Source organism: Mobula hypostoma, chromosome 4, assembly GCF_963921235.1.
Source record: "Mobula hypostoma chromosome 4, sMobHyp1.1, whole genome shotgun sequence".
Lineage (NCBI taxonomy): Eukaryota > Metazoa > Chordata > Chondrichthyes > Myliobatiformes > Myliobatidae > Mobula > Mobula hypostoma.
The window spans coordinates 70,257,151-70,281,398 of record NC_086100.1 but is presented as its reverse complement, the minus strand read 5'-3'; the positions used below and the strand labels follow the sequence as shown (position 1 = coordinate 70,281,398).

The 24,248-nt window shown below is 45.1% G+C and overlaps 1 protein-coding gene across 5 annotated transcripts in view; it reads right to left on the bottom strand.

Moving 5' to 3' along the window:
* The window catches only part of per2 (period circadian clock 2), an 89,681-nt gene that overhangs the window by 16,785 nt on the left and 48,648 nt on the right, over window positions 1-24,248 (bottom strand). For all 5 annotated transcript variants that reach the window (XM_063045923.1, XM_063045924.1, XM_063045925.1 and 2 more), the window contains 3 exons: window positions 23,031-23,800; window positions 19,283-19,457; window positions 15,180-15,336 (listed from right to left, as the gene is read on the bottom strand). In XM_063045923.1, the coding sequence (XP_062901993.1) occupies window positions 15,180-15,336; window positions 19,283-19,457; window positions 23,031-23,800 (1,102 nt within the window). The remainder of the gene's footprint in view (window positions 1-15,179; window positions 15,337-19,282; window positions 19,458-23,030; window positions 23,801-24,248) is intronic.

Here is a 24,248-nt window from a genome sequence, read left to right as displayed (position 1 = left end):
CCAGGATCATGAAAAAATAGTAGATTAATACCATTCATAAGCCCGTAAGAAAGCACAAACCACTGCTTATACAGGTCAAAGTTGACCTGGGACTCTGGATGGCTGGTGTTTACAGGATTCCCTGTGAAGGCAGAGCAGTGTATATCGGTGAGACAGACAGCATGATGGATACCCGCATCCAGGAGCACAGGTGCATCCGTTTAGGTTACCTGGAGAAATCAGCAATAGCAGAACATTACATTTGCAATGGCCATAGGATTGACTTCACTAGCACAAATCTACTGGGTCACACCAATGGCTTATGGAACTATCTGATGAAGGAAGCCATTGAAATAAAACTGGAGGAAAATAATTTTAACAAAGACAAAGGTCTCACTCTAAATAAGATTTGGAATTCAACTGTAAACCAGGTGGGACAGTGGAAACCTGATTGGAAGAGGATTTACCAATCAGAAGAGACAAGACAACGGAGGTATATATACCACCAGACTAGAAATGCCTAGGCATCATCCCTGATATAAAGATAGCAAGAGCTTGTCACCAAAATATCAGTTAAAATCAATACCTGTACCTGTCTGGAAGCCCAAGAAGAGTTTATTTGACCAACATTTGCCCATGACTAGAGAAATGATTTACACTGCCAGTGCAGGGGGCGAATCAATGAGGACAAAGAGAAGTGAGCCTCAGGTTCTTGAGGGAGTACAAATTCCTGTAGATCTCTGGGTGTGTCCAAACAATGAGGGAACATTCTGGAGCTAGACACACTAAGTAGGGCAGGTGCTATCATAAATTCAGGAAAAGGAGAAATAACATGGACAAGACAGGGAGAGTGAGCATGTATGATCCATAGAGAGACAGCAGCCCCAAGCAGGGACAGGGGATGGTAAGATGATCGGGAATTATGTCAGGAAGTTCCAAGGATAGGGACCAATACAATCAAAAACTGTTAAAAGTAGTGCATCTGCCTGCAGAGGCAGCAGCAATTAAGACTCACCAGAAAGGGCAGCATTAGGAGCAGAAAGGGAAAGAGGGTACAAATCACAGGGCAAAGAGAGAAAAGGAACATGAGTCAACAGAAATTACAAGCGTGGAAGAAGATGCTACTGGAGCCAATTTAATAAGACCATCGAGATGTGAAGGACAATTGTAACCAGGTTAACACACTGAGGGACAAAATAGGCCAGCCTGCGCTTTTAACTTCAATTTATTGCTTGCAATTTACAGTAAGAACTGAAGACAGTTGTTGCTTGAATGAATACCTGCTATATTCACATAACTCCAGAATACTCCCTACTGTACCCTCCTCTTGGCCCCACCCCAATTCCTAACCTATCATAAACATACGTGCATCTACATCTATACTATCATTGCTAATTGCTGCATGTAATACCCTTCCTCACTTTTTCTTCCTAGTGAAGTCCAGCTAGTTCAGATCCAAATCAAGGAAAGCATCTGGTCTGGATGGAGTACCTAACCAAATACTGAAGACCTGTGCTGACCAACTGGCTGGTGCATTTATGGAAATCTACAATCTCTCACTCTGGCAGTGTGTGGTACCCACCTGCTTTAAGCAGGCTTCAATTGTACCAGTGCCCAAGAAGAGTGTGGTAACCCGTCAAAGTGACTATCACCTAGTGGCACTTATATCCACAGTGATGAAACATTTTGAGAGCCTGGAGTTGAAGCTTATCAACTCCTGTCTGAGTGGTGACTTGGATCCCCTCCAATTTGCCTACCAAAGCAAGAGGTCTACAGCAGTTGCCATTTCATTGACTCTTCACACAACTCTGGAACATCTGGACACAAAGATGCATTCATCAGGATGCTCTTTATCAACTACAGCTCAGCATTTAACACCATCATCCCCTCAAAACCAATCAGTAAACTCCAAGACCTGGGCCTCAATACCCTATTGTGCAATTGGATCCTGGATTTCCTCATTTGTAGACCCCAGACAGTTCAGATTGGCAATAACATCTCCTCCACAATCTCCATGAGCACAGGAGCACCGCAGGGATGTGTACTTAGCACCATGATCACCTTACACCTACTGTATGACCGGGTGGCTAAGTACAGCTCCAAAACCTTATACCCAGTTTGCTGATGACACCACTGTTGTGGGCTGTATCAAAGGTGGTAATGAATCAGCACACAGGAGGGAGACTGAAAATTTGGCCGAGTGGTGTAATAACAACAACCTCTCAATCTCAATAAGACCAAGGAACTAATTGCAGACTTCAGGAGAGGGAAGCCACAGGTCCATGAACCGGTAAGCGTCAGACAATTAGGTGGGGAGGTTCAGTACTTTAAATTTCTGGATGTCACTATCTCAGAGGACTTGTTCTGGACCCATCATATAAATATAATTGCGAAGAAAGCACGACGGCATCTTTGCTTCCTGAGGACACTGCGGAGATTCAGCATGTCATCAAAATCCATGGCAAATTCTATAGATGTGCATTAGAAGTGTGCTGAGTGGCTGTATTAGAGCCTGGTGGTAGAAGTGTGCTGAGTGGCTGTATTAGAGCCTGGTATTAGAAGTGTGCTGAGTGGCTGTATTAGAGCCTGGTATTAGAAGTGTGCTGCGTGGCTGTATTAGAGCCTGGCATTAGAAGTGTGCTGAGTGGCTGTATTAGAGCCTGGTACAGGAAGTGTGCTGAGTGGCTGTATTAGAGCCTGGTATTAGAAGTGTGCTGAGTGGCTGTATTAGAGCCTGGCATTAGAAGTGTGCTGAGTGGCTGTATTAGAGCCTGGTATTAGAAGTGTGCTGAGTGGCTGTATTAGAGCCTGGCATTAGAAGTGTGCTGAGTGGCTGTATTAGAGCCTGGTATTAGAAGTGTGCTGAGTGGCTATATTAGAGCCTGGCATTGGAAGTGTGCTGAGTGGCTGTATTAGAGCCTGGTATAGGAAGTGTGCTGAGTGGCTGTATTAGAGCCTGGCATTAGAAGTGTGCTGCGTGGCTGTATTAGAGCCTGGCATTAGAAGTGTGCTGAGTGGCTGTATTAGAGCCTGGTATTAGAAGTGTGCTGAGTGGCTGTATTAGAGCCGGGTATTAGAAGTGTGCTGAGTGGCTGTATTAGAGCCTGGCATTAGAAGTGTGCTGAGTGGCTGTATTAGAGCCTGGCATTGCAAGTGTGCTGAGTGGCTGTATTAGAGCCTGGTATTAGAAGTGTGCTGAGTGGCTGTATTAGAGCCTGGCATTGGAAGTGTGCTGAGTGGCTGTATCAGAGCCTGGTATAGGAAGTGTGCTGAGTGGCTGTATTAGAGCCTGGCATTGGAAGTGTGCTGAGTGGCTGTATTAGAGCCTGGTATAGGAAGTGTGCTGAGTGGCTGTATTAGAGCCTGGTATAGGAAGTGTGCTGAGTGGCTGTATTAGAGCCTGGCATTGGAAGTGTGCTGAGTGTCTGTATTAGAGCCTGGTATTAGAAGTGTGCTGAGTGGCTGTATTAGAGCCCGGCATTAGAAGTGTGCTGAGTGGCTGTATTAGAGCCTGGTATTAGAAGTGTGCTGAGTGGCTGTATTAGAGCCTGGTATTAGAAGTGTGCTGAGTGGCTGTATTAGAGCCTGGCATTAGAAGTGTGCTGAGTGGCTGTATTAGAGCCTGGTATGAGAAGTGTGCTGAGTGGCTGTATTAGAGCCTGGTATTAGAAGTGTGCTGAGTGGCTGTATTAGAGCCTGGTATTAGAAGTGTGCTGAGTGGCTGTATTAGAGCCTGGTATTAGAAGTGTGCTGAGTGGCTGTATTAGAGCCTGGCATTAGAAGTGTGCTGAGTGGCTGTATTAGAGCCTGGCATTAGAAGTGTGCTGAGTGGCTGTATTAGAGCCTGGCATTAGAAGTGTGCTGAGTGGCTGTATTAGAGCCTGGTATAGGAAGTGTGCTGAGTGGCTGTATTAGAGCCTGGCATTAGAAGTGTGCTGAGTGGCTGTATTAGAGCCTGGTATAGGAAGTGTGCTGAGTGGCTGTATTAGAGCCTGGGATTAGAAGTGTGCTGAGTGGCTGTATTAGAGCCTGGCATTAGAAGTGTGCTGAGTGGCTGTATTAGAGCCTGGCATTAGAAGTGTGCTGAGTGGCTGTATTAGAGCCTGGTATTAGAAGTCTGCTGAGTGGCTGTATTAGAGCCTGGCATTAGAAGTGTGCTGAGTGGCTGTATTAGAGCCTGGCATTAGAAGTGTGCTGAGTGGCTGTATTAGAGCCTGGTATAGGAAGTGTGCTGAGTGGCTGTATTAGAGCCTGGCATTAGAAGTGTGCTGAGTGGCTGTATTAGAGCCTGGCATTAGAAGTGTGCTGAGTGGCTGTATTAGAGCCTGGTATAGGAAGTGTGCTGAGTGGCTGTATTAGAGCCTGGCATTAGAAGTGTGCTGAGTGGCTGTATTAGAGCCTGGTATTAGAAGTGTGCTGAGTGGCCGTATTAGAGCCTGGTATTAGAAGTGTGCTGAGTGGCTGTATTAGAGCCTGGCATTAGAAGTGTGCTGAGTGGCTGTATTAGAGCCTGGTATTAGAAGTGTGCTGAGTGGCCGTATTAGAGCCTGGTATTAGAAGTGTGCTGAGTGGCTGTATTAGAGCCTGGCATTAGAAGTGTGCTGAGTGGCTGTATTAGAGCCTGGTATTAGAAGTGTGCTGAGTGGCTGTATTAGAGCCTGGCATTAGAAGTGTGCTGAGTGGCTGTATTAGAGCCTGGTATTAGAAGTGTGCTGAGTGGCTGTATTAGAGCCTGGCATTGGAAGTGTGCTGAGTGGCTGTATTAGAGCCTGGTATAGGAAGTGTGCTGAGTGGCTGTATTAGAGCCTGGCATGGGAAGTGTGCTGAGTGGCTGTATTGGAGCCTGGTATAGGAAGTGTGCTGAGTGGCTGTATTAGAGCCTGGCATTGGAAGTGTGCTGAGTGGCTGTATTGGAGCCTGGTATTAGAAGTGTGCTGAGTGGCTGTATTAGAGCCTGGTATTAGAAGTGTGCTGAGTGGCTGTATTGGAGCCTGGTATTAGAAGTGTGCTGAGTGGCTGTATTAGAGCCTGGCATTAGAAGTGTGCTGAGTGGCTGTATTAGAGCCTGGTATTAGAAGTGTGCTGAGTGGCTGTATTAGAGCCTGGTATTAGAAGTGTGCTGAGTGGCTGTATTAGAGCCTGGCATTAGAAGTGTGCTGAGTGGCTGTATTAGAGCCTGGTATAGGAAGTGTGCTGAGTGGCTGTATTAGAGCCTGGCATTGGAAGTGTGCTGAGTGGCTGTATTAGAGCCTGGTATAGGAAGTGTGCTGAGTGGCTGTATTAGAGCCTGGCATTGGAAGTGTGCTGAGTGGCTGTATTAGAGCCTGGTATAGGAAGTGTGCTGAGTGGCTGTATTAGAGCCTGGTATAGGAAGTGTGCTGAGTGGCTGTATTAGAGCCTGGTATTAGAAGTGTGCTGAGTGGCTGTATTAGAGCCTGGCATTAGAAGTGTGCTGAGTGGCTGTATTAGAGCCTGGTATAGGAAGTGTGCTGAGTGGCTGTATTAGAGCCTGGTATAGGAAGTGTGCTGAGTGGCTGTATTAGAGCCTGGTATTAGAAGTGTGCTGAGTGGCTGTATTAGAGCCTGGCATTAGAAGTGTGCTGAGTGGCTGTATTAGAGCCTGGCATTAGAAGTGTGCTGAGTGGCTGTATTAGAGCCTGGCATTAGAAGTGTGCTGAGTGGCTGTATTAGAGCCTGGTATTAGAAGTGTGCTGAGTGGCTGTATTAGGGCCTGGTATTAGAAGTGTGCTGAGTGGCTGTATTAGAGCCTGGCATTAGAAGTGTGCTGAGTGGTTGTATTAGAGCCTGGCATTAGAAGTGTGCTGAGTGGCTGTATTAGAGCCTGCATTAAAAGTGTGCTGAGTGGCTGTATTAGAGCCTGGTATTGGAAGTGTGCTGAGTGGCTGTATTAGAGCCTGGCATTAGAAGTGTGCTGAGTGGCTGTATTAGAGCCTGGTATTAGAAGTGTGCTGAGTGGCTGTATTAGAGCCTGGTATTGGAAGAGTGCTGAGTGGCTGTATTAGAACCTGGTATTGGAAGTGTGCTGAGTGGCTGTATTAGAGCCTGGTATTGGAAGAGTGCTGAGTGGCTGTATTAGAGCCTGGCATTAGAAGTGTGCTGAGTGGCTGTATTAGAGCCTGGTATTAGAAGTGTGCTGAGTGGCTGTATTAGAGCCTGGTATTAGAAGTGTGCTGAGTGGCTGTATTAGAGCCTGGTATTAGAAGTGTGCTGAGTGGCTGTATTAGAGCCTGGCATTAGAAGTGTGCTGAGTGGTTGTATTAGAGCCTGGCATTAGAAGTGTGCTGAGTGGCTGTATTAGAGCCTGCATTAAAAGTGTGCTGAGTGGCTGTATTAGAGCCTGGTATTGGAAGTGTGCTGAGTGGCTGTATTAGAGCCTGGCATTAGAAGTGTGCTGAGTGGCTGTATTAGAGCCTGGTATTAGAAGTGTGCTGAGTGGCTGTATTAGAGCCTGGCATTAGAAGTGTGCTGAGTGGCTGTATTAGAACCTGGTATTGGAAGTGTGCTGAGTGGCTGTATTAGAGCCTGGTATTGGAAGTGTGCTGAGTGGCTGTATTAGAGCCTGGCATTAGAAGTGTGCTGAGTGGCTGTATTAGAGCCTGGCATTAGAAGTGTGCTGAGTGGCTGTATTAGAGCCTGGCATTAGAAGTGTGCTGAGTGGCTGTATTAGAGCCTGGTATTAGAAGTGTGCTGAGTGGCTGTATTAGAGCCTGGTATAGGAAGTGTGCTGAGTGGCTGTATTAGAGCCTGGTATTAGAAGTGTGCTGAGTGGCTGTATTAGAGCCTGGTATTAGAAGTGTGCTGAGTGGCTGTATTAGAGCCTGGTATTAGAAGTGTGCTGAGTGGCTGTATTAGAGCCTGGTATTAGAAGTGTGCTGAGTGGCTGTATTAGAGCCTGGTATTAGAAGTGTGCTGAGTGGCTGTATTAGAGCCTGGCATTAGAAGTAAGTGTGCTGAGTGGCTGTATTAGAGCCTGGTATAGGAAGTGTGCTGAGTGGCTGTATTAGAGCCTGGTATAGGAAGTGTGCTGAGTGGCTGTATTAGAGCCTGGTATTGGAAGTGTGCTGAGTGGCTGTATTAGAGCCTGGTATTGGAAGTGTGCTGAGTGGCTGTATTAGAGCCTGGTATAGGAAGTGTGCTGAGTGGCTGTATTAGAGCCTGGTATAGGAAGTGTGCTGAGTGGCTGTATTAGAGCCTGGTATTAGAAGTGTGCTGAGTGGCTGTATTAGAGCCTGGTATTAGAAGTGTGCTGAGTGGCTGTATTAGAGCCTGGTATTCGAAGTGTGCTGAGTGGCTGTATTAGAGCCTGGTATAGGAAGTGTGCTGAGTGGCTGTATTAGAGCCTGGTATTAGAAGTGTGCTGAGTGGCTGTATTAGAGCCTGGCATTAGAAGTGTGCTGAGTGGCTGTATTAGAGCCTGGTATTAGAAGTGTGCTGAGTGGCTGTATTAGAGCCTGGATTAGAAGTGTGCTGAGTGGCTGTATTAGAGCCTGATTAGAAGTGTGCTGAGTGGCTGTATTAGAGCCTGGCATTAGAAGTGTGCTGAGTGGCTGTATTAGAGCCTGGCATTAGAAGTGTGCTGAGTGGCTGTATTAGAGCCTGGCATTAGAAGTGTGCTGAGTGGCTGTATTAGAGCCTGGTATTAGAAGTGTGCTGAGTGGCTGTATTAGAGCCTGGCATTAGAAGTGTGCTGAGTGGCTGTATTAGAGCCTGGCATTAGAAGTGTGCTGAGTGGCTGTATTAGAGCCTGCATTAAAGTGTGCTGAGTGGCTGTATTAGAGCCTGGCATTAGAAGTGTGCTGAGTGGCTGTATTAGAGCCTGGCATTAGAAGTGTGCTGAGTGGCTGTATTAGAGCTGGTATTAGAGCCTTTGAAGTGTGCTGAGTGGCTGTATTAGAGCCTGGTATTGGAAGTGTGCTGAGTGGCTGTATTAGAGCCTGGCATTAGAAGTGTGCTGAGTGGCTGTATTAGAGTCCTGGAGAAGTGTGCTGAGTGGCTGTATTAGAAGTGTGCTGAGTGGCTGTATTAGAGCCTGGATTAGAAGTGTGCTGAGTGGCTGTATTAGAGCCTGGTATTGGAAGAGTGCTGAGTGGCTGTATTAGAACCTGGTATTGGAAGTGTGCTGAGTGGCTGTATTAGAGCCTGGTATTGGAAGAGTGCTGAGTGGCTGTATTAGAGCCTGGCATTAGAAGTGTGCTGAGTGGCTGTATTAGAGCCTGGTATTAGAAGTGTGCTGAGTGGCTGTATTAGAGCCTGGTATTAGAAGTGTGCTGAGTGGCTGTATTAGAGCCTGGTATTAGAAGTGTGCTGAGTGGCTGTATTAGAGCCTGGTATTAGAAGTGTGCTGAGTGGCTGTATTAGAGCCTGGCATTAGAAGTGTGCTGAGTGGTTGTATTAGAGCCTGGCATTAGAAGTGTGCTGAGTGGCTGTATTAGAGCCTGGTAAAGTGTGCTGAGTGGCTGTATTAGAGCCTGGTATTGGAAGTGTGCGAGTGGCTGTATTAGAGCCTGGCATTAGAAGTGTGCTGAGTGGCTGTATTGGAGCCTGGTATTAGAAGTGTGCTGAGTGGCTGTATTAGAGCCTGGTATTAGAAGTGTGCTGAGTGGCTGTATTAGAGCCTGGTATTAGAAGTGTGCTGAGTGGCTGTATTAGAGCCTGGATTAGAAGTGTGCTGAGTGGCTGTATTAGAGCCTGGTATTAGAAGTGTGCTGAGTGGCTGTATTAGAGCCTGGCATTAGAAGTGTGCTGAGTGGCTGTATTAGAGCCTGGCATTAGAAGTGTGCTGAGTGGCTGTATTAGAGCCTGGCATTAGAAGTGTGCTGAGTGGCTGTATTAGAGCCTGGTATAGGAAGTGTGCTGAGTGGCTGTATTAGAGCCTGGCATTAGAAGTGTGCTGAGTGGCTGTATTAGAGCCTGGTATAGGAAGTGTGCTGAGTGGCTGTATTAGAGCCTGGGATTAGAAGTGTGCTGAGTGGCTGTATTAGAGCCTGGCATTAGAAGTGTGCTGAGTGGCTGTATTAGAGCCTGGCATTAGAAGTGTGCTGAGTGGCTGTATTAGAGCCTGGTATATAGAAGTCTGCTGAGTGGCTGTATTAGAGCCTGGCATTAGAAGTGTGCTGAGTGGCTGTATTAGAGCCTGGCATTAGAAGTGTGCTGAGTCGGCTGTATTAGTGGCTGGCTGTATTAGAGCCTGGATAGTGGCTGTATTAGAGCCTGGCATTAGAAGTGTGCTGAGTGGCTGTATTAGAGCCTGGTATAGGAAGTGTGCTGAGTGGCTGTATTAGAGCCTGGCATTAGAAGTGTGCTGAGTGGCTGTATTAGAGCCTGGCATTAGAAGTGTGCTGAGTGGCTGTATTAGAGCCTGGCATTGGAAGTGTGCTGAGTGGCTGTATTAGAGCCTGGTATTAGAAGTGTGCTGAGTGGCTGTATTAGAGCCTGGTATTAGAAGTGTGCTGAGTGGCTGTATTAGAGCCTGGTATTAGAAGTGTGCTGAGTGGCTGTATTAGAGCCTGGCATTAGAAGTGTGCTGAGTGGCTGTATTAGAGACTGGTATTAGAAGTGTGCTGAGTGGCCGTATTAGAGCCTGGTATTAGAAGTGTGCTGAGTGGCTGTATTAGAGCCTGGCATTAGAAGTGTGCTGAGTGGCTGTATTAGAGCCTGGTATTAGAAGTGTGCTGAGTGGCTGTATTAGAGCCTGGCATTAGAAGTGTGCTGAGTGGCTGTATTAGAGCCTGGTATTAGAAGTGTGCTGAGTGGCTGTATTAGAGCCTGGCATTGGAAGTGTGCTGAGTGGCTGTATTAGAGCCTGGTATAGGAAGTGTGCTGAGTGGCTGTATTAGAGCCTGGCATGGGAAGTGTGCTGAGTGGCTGTATTGGAGCCTGGTATAGGAAGTGTGCTGAGTGGCTGTATTAGAGCCTGGCATTGGAAGTGTGCTGAGTGGCTGTATTAGAGCCTGGTATTAGAAGTGTGCTGAGTGGCTGTATTAGAGCCTGGTATTAGAAGTGTGCTGAGTGGCTGTATTGGAGCCTGGTATTAGAAGTGTGCTGAGTGGCTGTATTAGAGCCTGGCATTAGAAGTGTGCTGAGTGGCTGTATTAGAGCCTGGTATTAGAAGTGTGCTGAGTGGCTGTATTAGAGCCTGGTATTAGAAGTGTGCTGAGTGGCTGTATTAGAGCCTGGCATTAGAAGTGTGCTGAGTGGCTGTATTAGAGCCTGGTATAGGAAGTGTGCTGAGTGGCTGTATTAGAGCCTGGCATTGGAAGTGTGCTGAGTGGCTGTATTAGAGCCTGGTATAGGAAGTGTGCTGAGTGGCTGTATTAGAGCCTGGCATTGGAAGTGTGCTGAGTGGCTGTATTAGAGCCTGGTATAGGAAGTGTGCTGAGTGGCTGTATTAGAGCCTGGTATAGGAAGTGTGCTGAGTGGCTGTATTAGAGCCTGGTATTAGAAGTGTGCTGAGTGGCTGTATTAGAGCCTGGCATTAGAAGTGTGCTGAGTGGCTGTATTAGAGCCTGGTATAGGAAGTGTGCTGAGTGGCTGTATTAGAGCCTGGTATAGGAAGTGTGCTGAGTGGCTGTATTAGAGGCTGGTATTAGAAGTGTGCTGAGTGGCTGTATTAGAGCCTGGCATTAGAAGTGTGCTGAGTGGCTGTATTAGAGCCTGGCATTAGAAGTGTGCTGAGTGGCTGTATTAGAGCCTGGCATTAGAAGTGTGCTGAGTGGCTGTATTAGAGCCTGGTATTAGAAGTGTGCTGAGTGGCTGTATTAGAGCCTGGTATTAGAAGTGTGCTGAGTGGCTGTATTAGAGCCTGGCATTAGAAGTGTGCTGAGTGGTTGTATTAGAGCCTGGCATTAGAAGTGTGCTGAGTGGCTGTATTAGAGCCTGCATTAAAAGTGTGCTGAGTGGCTGTATTAGAGCCTGGTATTGGAAGTGTGCTGAGTGGCTGTATTAGAGCCTGGCATTAGAAGTGTGCTGAGTGGCTGTATTAGAGCCTGGTATTAGAAGTGTGCTGAGTGGCTGTATTAGAGCCTGGTATTGGAAGAGTGCTGAGTGGCTGTATTAGAACCTGGTATTGGAAGTGTGCTGAGTGGCTGTATTAGAGCCTGGTATTGGAAGAGTGCTGAGTGGCTGTATTAGAGCCTGGCATTAGAAGTGTGCTGAGTGGCTGTATTAGAGCCTGGTATTAGAAGTGTGCTGAGTGGCTGTATTAGAGCCTGGTATTAGAAGTGTGCTGAGTGGCTGTATTAGAGCCTGGTATTAGAAGTGTGCTGAGTGGCTGTATTAGAGCCTGGCATTAGAAGTGTGCTGAGTGGTTGTATTAGAGCCTGGCATTAGAAGTGTGCTGAGTGGCTGTATTAGAGCCTGCATTAAAAGTGTGCTGAGTGGCTGTATTAGAGCCTGGTATTGGAAGTGTGCTGAGTGGCTGTATTAGAGCCTGGCATTAGAAGTGTGCTGAGTGGCTGTATTAGAGCCTGGTATTAGAAGTGTGCTGAGTGGCTGTATTAGAGCCTGGCATTAGAAGTGTGCTGAGTGGCTGTATTAGAACCTGGTATTGGAAGTGTGCTGAGTGGCTGTATTAGAGCCTGGTATTGGAAGAGTGCTGAGTGGCTGTATTAGAGCCTGGCATTAGAAGTGTGCTGAGTGGTTGTATTAGAGCCTGGCATTAGAAGTTTGCTGAGTGGCTGTATTAGAGCCTGGCATTAGAAGTGTGCTGAGTGGCTGTATTAGAGCCTGGTATTAGAAGTGTGCTGAGTGGCTGTATTAGAGCCTGGTATAGGAAGTGTGCTGAGTGGCTGTATTAGAGCCTGGTATTAGAAGTGTGCTGAGTGGCTGTATTAGAGCCTGGTATTAGAAGTGTGCTGAGTGGCTGTATTAGAGCCTGGTATTAGAAGTGTGCTGAGTGGCTGTATTAGAGCCTGGTATTAGAAGTGTGCTGAGTGGCTGTATTAGAGCCTGGTATTAGAAGTGTGCTGAGTGGCTGTATTAGAGCCTGGCATTAGAAGTGTGCTGAGTGGCTGTATTAGAGCCTGGTATAGGAAGTGTGCTGAGTGGCTGTATTAGAGCCTGGCATTGGAAGTGTGCTGAGTGGCTGTATTAGAGCCTGGTATAGGAAGTGTGCTGAGTGGCTGTATTAGAGCCTGGCATTGGAAGTGTGCTGAGTGGCTGTATTAGAGCCTGGTATAGGAAGTGTGCTGAGTGGCTGTATTAGAGCCTGGTATAGGAAGTGTGCTGAGTGGCTGTATTAGAGCCTGGTATAGGAAGTGTGCTGAGTGGCTGTATTAGAGCCTGGTATTAGAAGTGTGCTGAGTGGCTGTATTAGAGCCTGGCATTAGAAGTGTGCTGAGTGGCTGTATTAGAGCCTGGTATAGGAAGTGTGCTGAGTGGCTGTATTAGAGCCTGGTATAGGAAGTGTGCTGAGTGGCTGTATTAGAGCCTGGTATTAGAAGTGTGCTGAGTGGCTGTATTAGAGCCTGGCATTAGAAGTGTGCTGAGTGGCTGTATTAGAGCCTGGTATTAGAAGTGTGCTGAGTGGCTGTATTAGAGCCTGGCATTAGAAGTGTGCTGAGTGGCTGTATTAGAGCCTGGTATTAGAAGTGTGCTGAGTGGCTGTATTAGAGCCTGGCATTAGAAGTGTGCTGAGTGGTTGTATTAGAGCCTGGCATTAGAAGTGTGCTGAGTGGCTGTATTAGAGCCTGCATTAAAAGTGTGCTGAGTGGCTGTATTAGAGCCTGGTATTGGAAGTGTGCTGAGTGGCTGTATTAGAGCCTGGCATTAGAAGTGTGCTGAGTGGCTGTATTAGAGCCTGGTATTGGAAGTGTGCTGAGTGGTTGTATTAGAGCCTGGCATTAGAAGTGTGCTGAGTGGCTGTATTAGAGCCTGGCATTAGAAGTGTGCTGAGTGGCTGTATTAGAGCCTGGTATTAGAAGTGTGCTGAGTGGCTGTATTAGAGCCTGGTATTGGAAGAGTGCTGAGTGGCTGTATTAGAACCTGGTATTGGAAGTGTGCTGAGTGGCTGTATTAGAGCCTGGTATTGGAAGAGTGCTGAGTGGCTGTATTAGAGCCTGGCATTAGAAGTGTGCTGAGTGGCTGTATTAGAGCCTGGTATTAGAAGTGTGCTGAGTGGCTGTATTAGAGCCTGGTATTAGAAGTGTGCTGAGTGGCTGTATTAGAGCCTGGTATTAGAAGTGTGCTGAGTGGCTGTATTAGAGCCTGGCATTAGAAGTGTGCTGAGTGGTTGTATTAGAGCCTGGCATTAGAAGTGTGCTGAGTGGCTGTATTAGAGCCTGCATTAAAAGTGTGCTGAGTGGCTGTATTAGAGCCTGGTATTGGAAGTGTGCGAGTGGCTGTATTAGAGCCTGGCATTAGAAGTGTGCTGAGTGGCTGTATTGGAGCCTGGTATTAGAAGTGTGCTGAGTGGCTGTATTAGAGCCTGGTATTAGAAGTGTGCTGAGTGGCTGTATTAGAGCCTGGTATTAGAAGTGTGCTGAGTGGCTGTATTAGAGCCTGGCATTAGAAGTGTGCTGAGTGGCTGTATTAGAGCCTGGTATTAGAAGTGTGCTGAGTGGCTGTATTAGAACCTGGTATTGGAAGTGTGCTGAGTGGCTGTATTAGAGCCTGGTATTGGAAGAGTGCTGAGTGGCTGTATTAGAGCCTGGCATTAGAAGTGTGCTGAGTGGCTGTATTAGAGCCTGGCATTAGAAGTGTGCTGAGTGGCTGTATTAGAGCCTGGCATTAGAAGTGTGCTGAGTGGCTGTATTAGAACCTGGTATTGGAAGTGTGCTGAGTGGCTGTATTAGAGCCTGGTATTGGAAGAGTGCTGAGTGGCTGTATTAGAGCCTGGCATTAGAAGTGTGCTGAGTGGTTGTATTAGAGCCTGGTATTAGAAGTGTGCTGAGTGGCTGTATTAGAGCCTGGTATTGGAAGTGTGCTGAGTGGCTGTATTAGAGCCTGGCATTAGAAGTGTGCTGAGTGGCTGTATTAGAGCCTGGTATTAGAAGTGTGCTGAGTGGCTGTATTAGAGCCTGGTATTGGAAGAGTGCTGAGTGGCTGTATTAGAGCCTGGTATTAGAAGTGTGCTGAGTGGCTGTATTAGAGCCTGCATTAAAAGTGTGCTGAGTGGCTGTATTAGAGCCTGGTATTGGAAGTGTGCTGAGTGGCTGTATTAGAGCCTGGCATTAGAAGTGTGCTGAGTGGCTGTATTAGAGCCTGGTATTAGAAGTGTGCTGAGTGGCTGTATTAGAACCTGGTATTGGAAGTGTGCTGAGTGGCTGTATTAGAGCCTGGCATAGGAAAAGCAATGCCCCTGAGCAGAAAGTGCTACAAAAGGTAGTGGATTGGCCCTGTATATCACAGGTAAAACCCTCCCAGCTACTAAGCACATCTACACAAAACGTCGCCATAGAAAAGCAGCATCCTTCATCAAAGATCCTCACCACCCAGACCATGCTCTTTTCTCACATCTGCCATCAGGTAGAAAGTACAAGAGCCTCAGGCCTCGCATCGCCAGGTTCAAGAACAGTTACTGCTCCTCAACCATCACGATCTTGAACAAAAGGGAATAACTACACTCATTTAAGGAATCTTTTATCTGTTATTTATTGATATTTATCTGTAACCGCATTTGCACAGTTCGTTGTCTATTGTGTACAGTTATCATTCTATAGATTTGCCAAGTATGCCCACAGAAAAAGAATCTCAGGGTTGTATGTGGTAATATGTACGTACTCTGATAATACGTTTTACTTTGAAACTTTTAAAATAATCAAAATATTAACTAGCTATAAAGAGGAGGGATCTATTCATAATGCAGTCTTCAATCTCAGCAATTTTATGCTTAAAAATTACCCGCAAAGGCAACTTTGTAGCTAAAACAAGCAGCATTTCCGTTCAAGTGATACTCAGTATGATGGATTAATAACTGCTAAATTTATGTCGTCGATTAACAGTCGAATTTCAGATTATCACAACAGCAAATTTCAGCACTAAACATTACTGAGGCAACCCCAAAGTTTAAAATGTAGGATGCAGAAAACATGGATTAAATCAATGACAGATTTTAGGAATCAAGTGAAAACAACAGGAGCTCACAAGCACAGCTGCTGGCTGCATCAGGCACAGTGCAAACAGAATGGAGAGCTTCTGAAAACCCACGCAACAACATTTCCACTTGAACTTTTGGCACTTACCTTACTGGTAGTTGATAGGTCATCATTGTTCTCTCATCTGTATTTGCATTTTCTAGCCAGATTGGGTTTTGGTGCATATATTTATTACTCTGGCCTATCTTCTCATTCTCAGAGTCACTGCTTCCAAAATATTTGCTAGAGCTTAAGTAGCTACTCCCTAATAACAATAATAATAAAAAATAAAGAACATGTAATTAGCCCAAGTAACAATAAAGGATCAGAAAACAAAATCAATATAGACTACATTTTTATTCATTCACGGGATTTGGGATTTGTTGGAAAGACTAGAATTTTATGCACATACTAATTGACCGTAAGAAGGCAGCAGTTGTCCTTGTGGTGAAGGTGCTTTCACACTGTTGATGTGGTTGGAGATGTATTCTATTAATACGGTTTACTCCTTCCAGAGGAATAGATAATCTTACCTAAAGGGAAGTTTATTCCTGTTCATCACCCAATACCAAGTTATAGAACTTCCTTACACGTTCCAAAGTAAAAGAAGTTCACCAGTGACCTCGCCCAAGCTCCAAACAAAGAAACCCATAGCTCCTATTGATTTTTTGATGAAGGAGAGTTAGTTCTCATTATACTACTGGCTTGGTCAAAAAAATAGACTTTGTAGTAGATGGGGGTGAGGCTCTGACTTTCCAAATATAATCTTCTGTAAATATGCCTCTGTTAAATTAACTTCCATCATTTTACTGTGAATGTAGTTACATCCAAAAACAATTACAGTAGGTTCCAGTTAATTGGGAGACATTGAGAGCAATAAATATTGACCCAATTAAGTGGCTGCCCCAATTAGCTGAAGTTTCATGGAAATAGCTAAAAAGGGGAAACCACTGTTTAAACGAGTAATAATTTATGTGTTTAAGAATACAGAACAAATAAGAACATCATCTATACTACTGCAATACTATAAAACTGTAAACACGAGGAAAACTGCAGATGCTGGAATTTCAAGCAACACACAAAAGTTGCTGGTGAACGCAGCAGGCCAGGCAGCATCTCTAGGAAGAGGTACAGTCGACATTTCAGGCTGAGACCCTTCGTCAGGACTAACTGAAGGAAGAGCTAGTAAGAGATTTGAAAGTGGGAGGGGGAGGGGGAGATCTGAAATGATAGAGACAGGAGAGGGAGGGATGGAGCCAAGAGTTGGACAGTTGATTGACAAAAGGGATATGAGAGGATCATGGGACAGGAGGCCGAGGAAGAAAGAAATGGGGGAGGGGGGAAAACCCAAAGGATGGATAAGGGGTATAGTGAGGGGGACAGAGGGAGAAAAAGGAGAGAGAGAGAAAAAGAATGTGTGTATATAAATAAGTACTGGATGGGGTACGAGGGGGAGGTGGGGCTTTAGCGGAAGTTTGAGAAGTCAATGTTCATGACATCAGGTTGGAGGCTACCCAGACGGAATTATAAGGTGTTGTTCCTCCAACCTGAGTGTGACTTCATCTTTACAGTAGAGGAGGCCGTGGATAGACATACCAGAATGGGAATGGGACGTGGAATTCAAATACGTGGCCACTGGGAGATCCTGCTTTCTCTGGCGGACAGAGCGTAGGTGTTCAGCGAAACAATCTCCCAGTCTGCGTCTGGTCACGCCAATATATAGAAAGCCACATCGGGAGCACTGGACGCAGTATATCACCCCAGCCGACTCACAGGTGAAGTGTCGCCTCACCTGGAAGGACTGTCTGGGGCCCTGAATGGTAGCGAGGGAAGAAGTGTAAGGGCATGTGTAGCACTCATTCCACTTACAAGGATAAGTGCCAGGAGGGAGATCGGTGGGGAAGGATAGGGGGACGAATGGACAAGGGAATCGCGTAGGGAGCGATCCCTGTGGAAAGCAGAGAGATGTGGGGAGGGAAAGGTGTGCTTAGTGGTGGGATTCCATTGGAGGTGGTGGAAGTTACGGAGAATTATATGTTGGACCCGGAGGCTGGTGGGGTGCTAGGTGAGGACCAGGGGAACCTTATTCCTAGTGGGGTAGTGGGATGATCGAGTGAGAGCAGATGTACATGAAATGGGGGAGATGCGTTTGAGAGCAGAGTTGATGGTGGAGAAAGGGAAGCCCCTTTCTTTAATAAAGGATATCTTCTTCGTCCTGGAATGAAAAGCCTCATCCTGAGAGCAGATGTGGCAGAGACAGAGGAATTGCGAGAAGGTCCTCCAACCTGATGGCATGAACATTGACTTCTCTAACTTCTGTTAATGCCCCACCTCCCCCTCGTACCCCATCCGTTATTTATTTAAATACACACATTCTTTTTTCTCTCTCTCCTTTTTCTCCCTCTGTCCCCCTCACTATACCCCTTGCCCATCCTCTGGGCTTCCCCCCTCCCCCTTTTCTTTCTCCCTAGGCCTCCTGTCCCATGATCCTCTCATATCCCTTTTGCCAATCACCTGTCCAGCTCTTGGCTCCATCCCTCCCCCTCCTGTCTTCTCCTATCATTTTGGATCTCCCCCTCCCCCTCCCACCTTCAAATCTCTTACTAGCTCTTCTTTCAGTTAGTCCTGACGAAGGGTCTCGGCCCGAAACGTCTTCCTAGAGGTGCTGCCTGGCCTGCTGCATTCACCAGCAACTTTTATGTGTGTTACTATAAAACTGTATTAGTTCCTGATCAGTACTGGCAGAGGAATTGATTATAAATGAACAAAATCAGCGCAGACACCCAGTATAGATAATAGACTGTCTTCATGTGATGCTACTGATGATTGCATCCTCCAAATCTTCATTTTCATTGGAATATTCAAGATAATTTCAATACCTTTAAATTCTTTGAAGTTCCTACATTGTTGAAATAGTGAAATGATTTGATTTTCACTTCTGGCTGTTTTTGGCATCTCCAAGCCTAAATGCTTGAAACCACAGTGAACAAAACAGTTCTGAATGGTCTTACCATTTTTCACAAACTATCAGTGTTAAAAATCACTACTTTTTGAACACAAGCAAGCTTAACTGATGTCATTTTAAATCTGTTCACCCTAAGCATGGTGTAGTGTCTAACAGCCACACAAGTGCATGTTTGATGCTAGGTGCAAAATGTTCGGCAATAGTCCTCTGACCCAATTAAGCAGCACAGTGTCCCAAATAAATGAAGGGAATCCGGACAATTTCCTCGATTAGTTTATTTTCTTTAAGGGTTCTCCCAAATAAGGAGCTGTCCCGATTAACTGATGGTCTAATAAACAGGAATCCACAGTATTTAACTGCTTGAATACTATCAGACTCTGATTCTATTTGGATATTAGATGCATCAACAACTGCAAAACAAGTTTAAAATGCCAATTTCCACACAACGAACAAAAGCGTCACTTTTTATTCTCTTGCTTATGTGTCCTCAAATTAACCCAACATTGAACTTCTATCTTTGCTTCTATTAATTTGATTTGCAGGGTGACAATTAGACCTTAAGACAATTAGTCCATAAGGAGCAGAATTAGGCCATTAGGCCCGAAAAGTCTTCTCTCCATTCCATCATAGCCCATTTATTAGTCCTCTCAACCTCATGCTTCTGACTTCTCTCTGTAATCTTTGATGTCCTTACTAACGAAGAACCTCTTCTTTAAATATACCAAATGATTTGGTCTCTACAGTCATCTGGCAATGAATTCCAGAAGTTCACTACCCTCTGGCTAAAGAAATTTCTCCTCAGCTCTGTACTTAACAGATGTCCTTCTAATCTAAGGCTATGCCCTCTGGTCTTAAGACTTCCCCGCTATAGGAAACATCCTCTCCACATCCACTCTATCTAGGCCTTTCAAAATTCAGTAGGTTTCAATGAGATCCTTCCTCATTCTGCTAAACTCCTGAGAGCACAAGCTCACAGCCATCAAACACTCCTCAAATGTTAACCCGTTCATTCCTGGGATAATTCTTGTGAACCTCCTCTGGACCCTCTTCAATGCCAGTCTATCCTTTCTTAGATAAGGGACTCAAAACTGCTCACAATACTCCAAGTGTAGTCTGACCAATGCCTCATAAAAATTGGTGGGGATAGTGCGCCACAGAAGGACTTGCTTCTAGTTAGTGGCCATTCCCTAACCATTGGTAAAGCAAAATTGTACAACTGTGTGAACTATTATTTCCATGAAGTTACCTGTATCAGTTCCCGACATTCCACACCCATTGGATGGAGATCTGGAAGAGCCCGAGGCTGATGACCCCACACTCCCTGAGCCTGCAGATCTGGTGTCTGACTGTAGTAACAGGTCCAGAATGTCCGTAGAAGTGGAGTGAGCATCACTGTTCTGGACTTCAGCAGGGGATTCAGCCTTTAGAATAAAGAAACATAAGGGTTTAGACCACAGAAAGATAATGTATTATTAATTACAATTTCAAACTGTTGCATGAACAGTGAATTGTAAAAATGCAGCAAACACTTTGGATTTGGAATACAACAGTGAGCAATGATTAACGGGAAAACTTGGGTACAGTCAGGATAATGTGGGTCATTATAGACAGTCCAGGAGATAATATGATGGACGTCAAGTTAATGGTAAATGTGTTAAATTACTGCTTGGCAACTTTGTACAGTAAGGAAACAAAAGTACAAAGGGCACAAAAAAAAGGTATATACTACTGCATTTATATACAGTATAAGCATTTGTTAGTCTCGTGAGACCATGGACGCCACCAACGTTGTCCAAGGGAAGGGCACTAGGGCTGATACAGCTTGGCACCGGTGTCATCGCAGAGCAATGTGTGGTTAAGTGCCTTGCTCAAGGACAACACGCTGCCTCAGCTGAGGCTCGAACTAGCAACCTTCAGATCACTAGACCAATGCCTTAACCACTTGGCCACACGCCAACACCTACTGCAGCAACTGCATTTAATACAATTATAAAATGGTGGAGGTGCCTGCATCTCTAAATCTGCTTTAGACTGTAAAAGAAACAGGTGATGAGAATAGACGTAATACTGAATTACCCAACTTTAGCTTACTCTTTCTGTTGTTATTTTGATTCAGTTTTTCCACTTCTAACCATATGGTCTATTCTGCTAGCCATGTTCTACTATCTCGATAACAAAACATTTCACACACAAAGACAATGTACTTGTGACTGTCCACTTTAACCCATTTGGTCTCACCCTATCAAACATATTCCCTTGTTCTACACATAATGTTGCTGCCTTCTTTCTTACTGGCAACAATTCCCATTTCTGATGGTGGGCTCCAGAGTGGAAATGCTAATTGTTTCTCTTTTCACAGATGCTGTTTCACCTGCTGTGTGTTTTCAGCATTTCGAGTTTTATATAAAGAACTGCGAAGAGTCAGTTTTAAGCTTTCAACATACTGAATTGTTTTTAAGTTTCCATTCTAGAGGTACAAGATTCCAATCGTCAAGACAGCAAGAAAGAAAAGTTACTTATGAACTGTCAGATGCAGTTAAATTACTTAAATCTATTAGCATAGAAAGGTGCTTAAGTGGCTTGATTAACAGAAACTGAACAACAAGTTGGCATAACTTAGTTCACATACAGACACATTTTTGGTGAACTTCAGGCATGGCAGACAGTAGTTGTCTATTGAGACTTGAACGGTTATTGATTAGGTTCTGCACAAGAGAATATAAAACACATACAAATTGGATTTGGGTCTGTAATACGAGATGAAAGTAGGACATAGCTGTGTGGGTACAGCCTTGAGGACAAAAAACCAAGGTGGAAATTCCAGTGTAGTGTTGCACAAACAGGGGCACTGTCTTTTGGATAACATTTAAACTCGGTAGATAAAAATGTCAAATGATGATATTCTGATGATCACTGAGGTGAAAAAGTAATTCCACTTTTCCCTTCATAAATATTGCATAATTTGCTGAGCATTTCTAGCACTTCCTGTTTATAATTCAGATTCCCCGCATCTGCAGTTTTATTTGATGGTCAATATTCCCTTCCTTCCCCAGCATTACATTTCCCTTCAACAAACTGCAGAATCCTAGAAAACACTTTTGCTAACCCTACATACACAACAAAAATAAGTAAATGAACACAAAAATTAATTCCCCTGTTGTGTAAAAAAGTGCACTCCAATTTGGGTTTCATAAACTACTGAAGCTACAAGGATAAATCAACTAAATTATTTATATTGCAAATCTTTTTAAAACATGATAAATTTTACAACTTTGTCACATTTATTAATTTTCAGATGAAATGTCTTTTCTAATTCCTAATTTTCTCCGGATTAGACTAATTTATTGTCTTGCGCACCAGGGTGCAATAAATTTCCTTGTTCACATGAAGCTCAGTGTGACAGCAGTATACATGCTCAAGAGTTAACAGGGAAGATCCTGTGACCTACAGACCATGAGTCTTATGCCAGTGGTGGGCAAACTATTGGGTCTGATTCTTAGGGACAGCATCTACAAGCAACTGGAGAAGCATAGTTCTATTTTCTCCATGGGTAGTTGCCTTGGTATGGTGGAGAGGCTTGTGAGTTCCCGAGATCCCAAGAACGATGCCGCCTAGAGATCAGGGTCACCCATGGCAGTAAGGTCAAGGGGGAGGCTCCAGACAAACAGTGAACCAACCAAGAACTCAACGGTGGAGCTGCCAGAAGATGAAGACACATCATAATGGCAGTGAAGGTGGAGGAAGCCTGCAGCAGTGAAGGGTTTTGGATGCGCTGACACTGATCTGTCAAGGACTGTGTGGTGGCTGCCCATGTATCAGGCTCCCGCACGTTAAACAAAGTCACGCACAGATATTCTCTAATAAGGGTATAACCCCTTGGGAGAACATCATTCTTGATTCAAGCAATTGCACTATTGGGGATAGTCAGCATGGATTTGTGAGGGGCTGCTGTGCCTCACAAGCTTAGCTGACTTTATCGAGGAGGTCATAAAACAAATTGATGAAGGTTTGTCGTTCAGTCACTGAGTTGAGTCTGACTCTTCGTGACATCATGGACCATAGGGTTTTTATGGCAAGATACAGAAGTAGATTGCTAGGCCTTTCTTCCGCACAGATACTGCTGCTGCCCAGGTTGGGACCTGGCTGGGTTTGACCTCAGGAACATCTGCCTTGAAGTCCATTGCTGATGCCACTACACCAGCAGCCAACTGAATGATGCGGATTTTAGTTTGACAAGGTTTCTCATGGTAGGCTTATCCAGAAAATCATGAGGCATTGTGGAATAGGTTTATATTGCTCAGCACAACACTGAAGTGCCCGTACTGTGCTATGTTCTTAATAAACACAGCAATGAGCACAAAACAACAGAACACTGCGATATATAATAGAATATAAAAATATGAGGTGGTGTAAAAGGAAATGTTTAAGTGACAATAATGGAATAGCTGAGAAGGGTAAAATTAAGTCCAAGAAATGGCAGTACCACCAGGAAGGGACATGGACTGGTTCAATAGTTGGGGATGAAGAGCTTTGGACTGCATCACAGTTAGTTTGTAACTGGTGGTTGGGTACACACATACTCTGGCTCCTCCATACATGAAAGTGTGTCTGATGCAGGGAGGACTCAGGACGAAAATCACATACTTTGTGCAAATCCCACTACACCCACAATTTTCTCTCCGATTGATTTTTCAAAGAAATTGCATCACGCAAATCAATCCACTTCTAGGGATCAATACTTTTAATTTATAAGCAACACTTTCAGTACGCTGGATGAACTCAGCAGGTCGGGCAGCATCAGTTAGAATCGAAGAGTCAACGTTTCGGGCCAGAACCCTTCTTCAGGACTGAAGAAGGGTTCCGGCCCGAAACGTCGACTCATCGTTTCTGATGCTGCCCGACCTGCTGAGTTCATCCAGTGTACTGAAAGTGTTGTTTTGATAACAGCATCTGCAGATTATTTTATGTTTACTTTTAATTTATAAGATACTCACAAGTTCTGCTTCGTCCTTTGCAATGGCATCCATATTTGTAACATTGGCAGTGATGGCCATTCCTCCTCCATCCACTATTAACCCAGCGGCACCTACACTTCCAACTGCTTCGGAGGTTGTGGGCATCTCATCCAGTAGGTTTAGCTGCAAAGGTGAACTGGATCTAGAGTGGAATAATGGAGTGGGATTGTGTCCTGGTGGTCCTGGACAGGACGTCACTCCTCGAGGTTCTACTGTAGGCATCTTCTCACCTCTTGCTGGCTGATCATGATGTTGTGATGGAAACTGTGGCTGAGAATGGAATGAGTTCTGTGCAGACAAAAAGCCCGGCTGTGAAGGGAGCGGCGGCTGAAAAATTGGCTGGTGTATAGTCTCAGTTACGGGAGGCATCACATAATTAGGCCACACTACTGCCACCAATGGAGGCACTAAGGGTGCAGGAAATGGTGAAGGTTGAGGGTTGCAGTGAACAGCAGGAGCACTTTCAAAGTTGCCCAGACATGGGTCTGTAACAAAAGGCATGCCCCCAGGGGCTGGAAACATTGGTAGCTGGTAGGTCGGTATGACAGCGGTAATTGGTAATGGTGGACATATCGGCTGTAGAGGAGCAGATGGGGACCAAGGGGGACGTCGATGATTGGTGTTGAGACTTGCAGCACTGTCAGATGATCCCTGCTGTTTGCTGCGTTTCGATTCGGGTTTCCTATTCCTCCCACCTTTTTTGTGCACATGTTCTCCACGATTCCATGCAAGTTTAAATCCTCGAGAACCTACACAAGGGAACAGGTAAGACAGATGTAAGCATTTATTCCGAACCTTATTCTGGACGATTTTACACTGGAAAGCAGAGCGACTGAAGGGTGTCAAAGGGTATGGCATAAATACCAATGCCATAGCTCTGGAAATGAACTGTTTAAAAATGAGGCAATGGGATACAGGACACCAGGAAATTTTCTAAGGGACAATGAATAAAAGTTCTATTAAGGCAACTTTGGAATGGCTATCAGAACAGGCAAAGCTTGATGAGATTTTAAAAAAATCACTTACGGGATCTATTGGCATTTATCATCTATCTGCAATTGCTTCTGAATTAAAGTAATTAAAAGCCAATCAAATTTGGTAAACAGGAGTCATACCAAGGCCAGTTCAGGTAAGGAAATATGCTATCTCCTCCTGACGTACATAAGTGAATTATTAAGTACCAGTAATTGAGGCTAC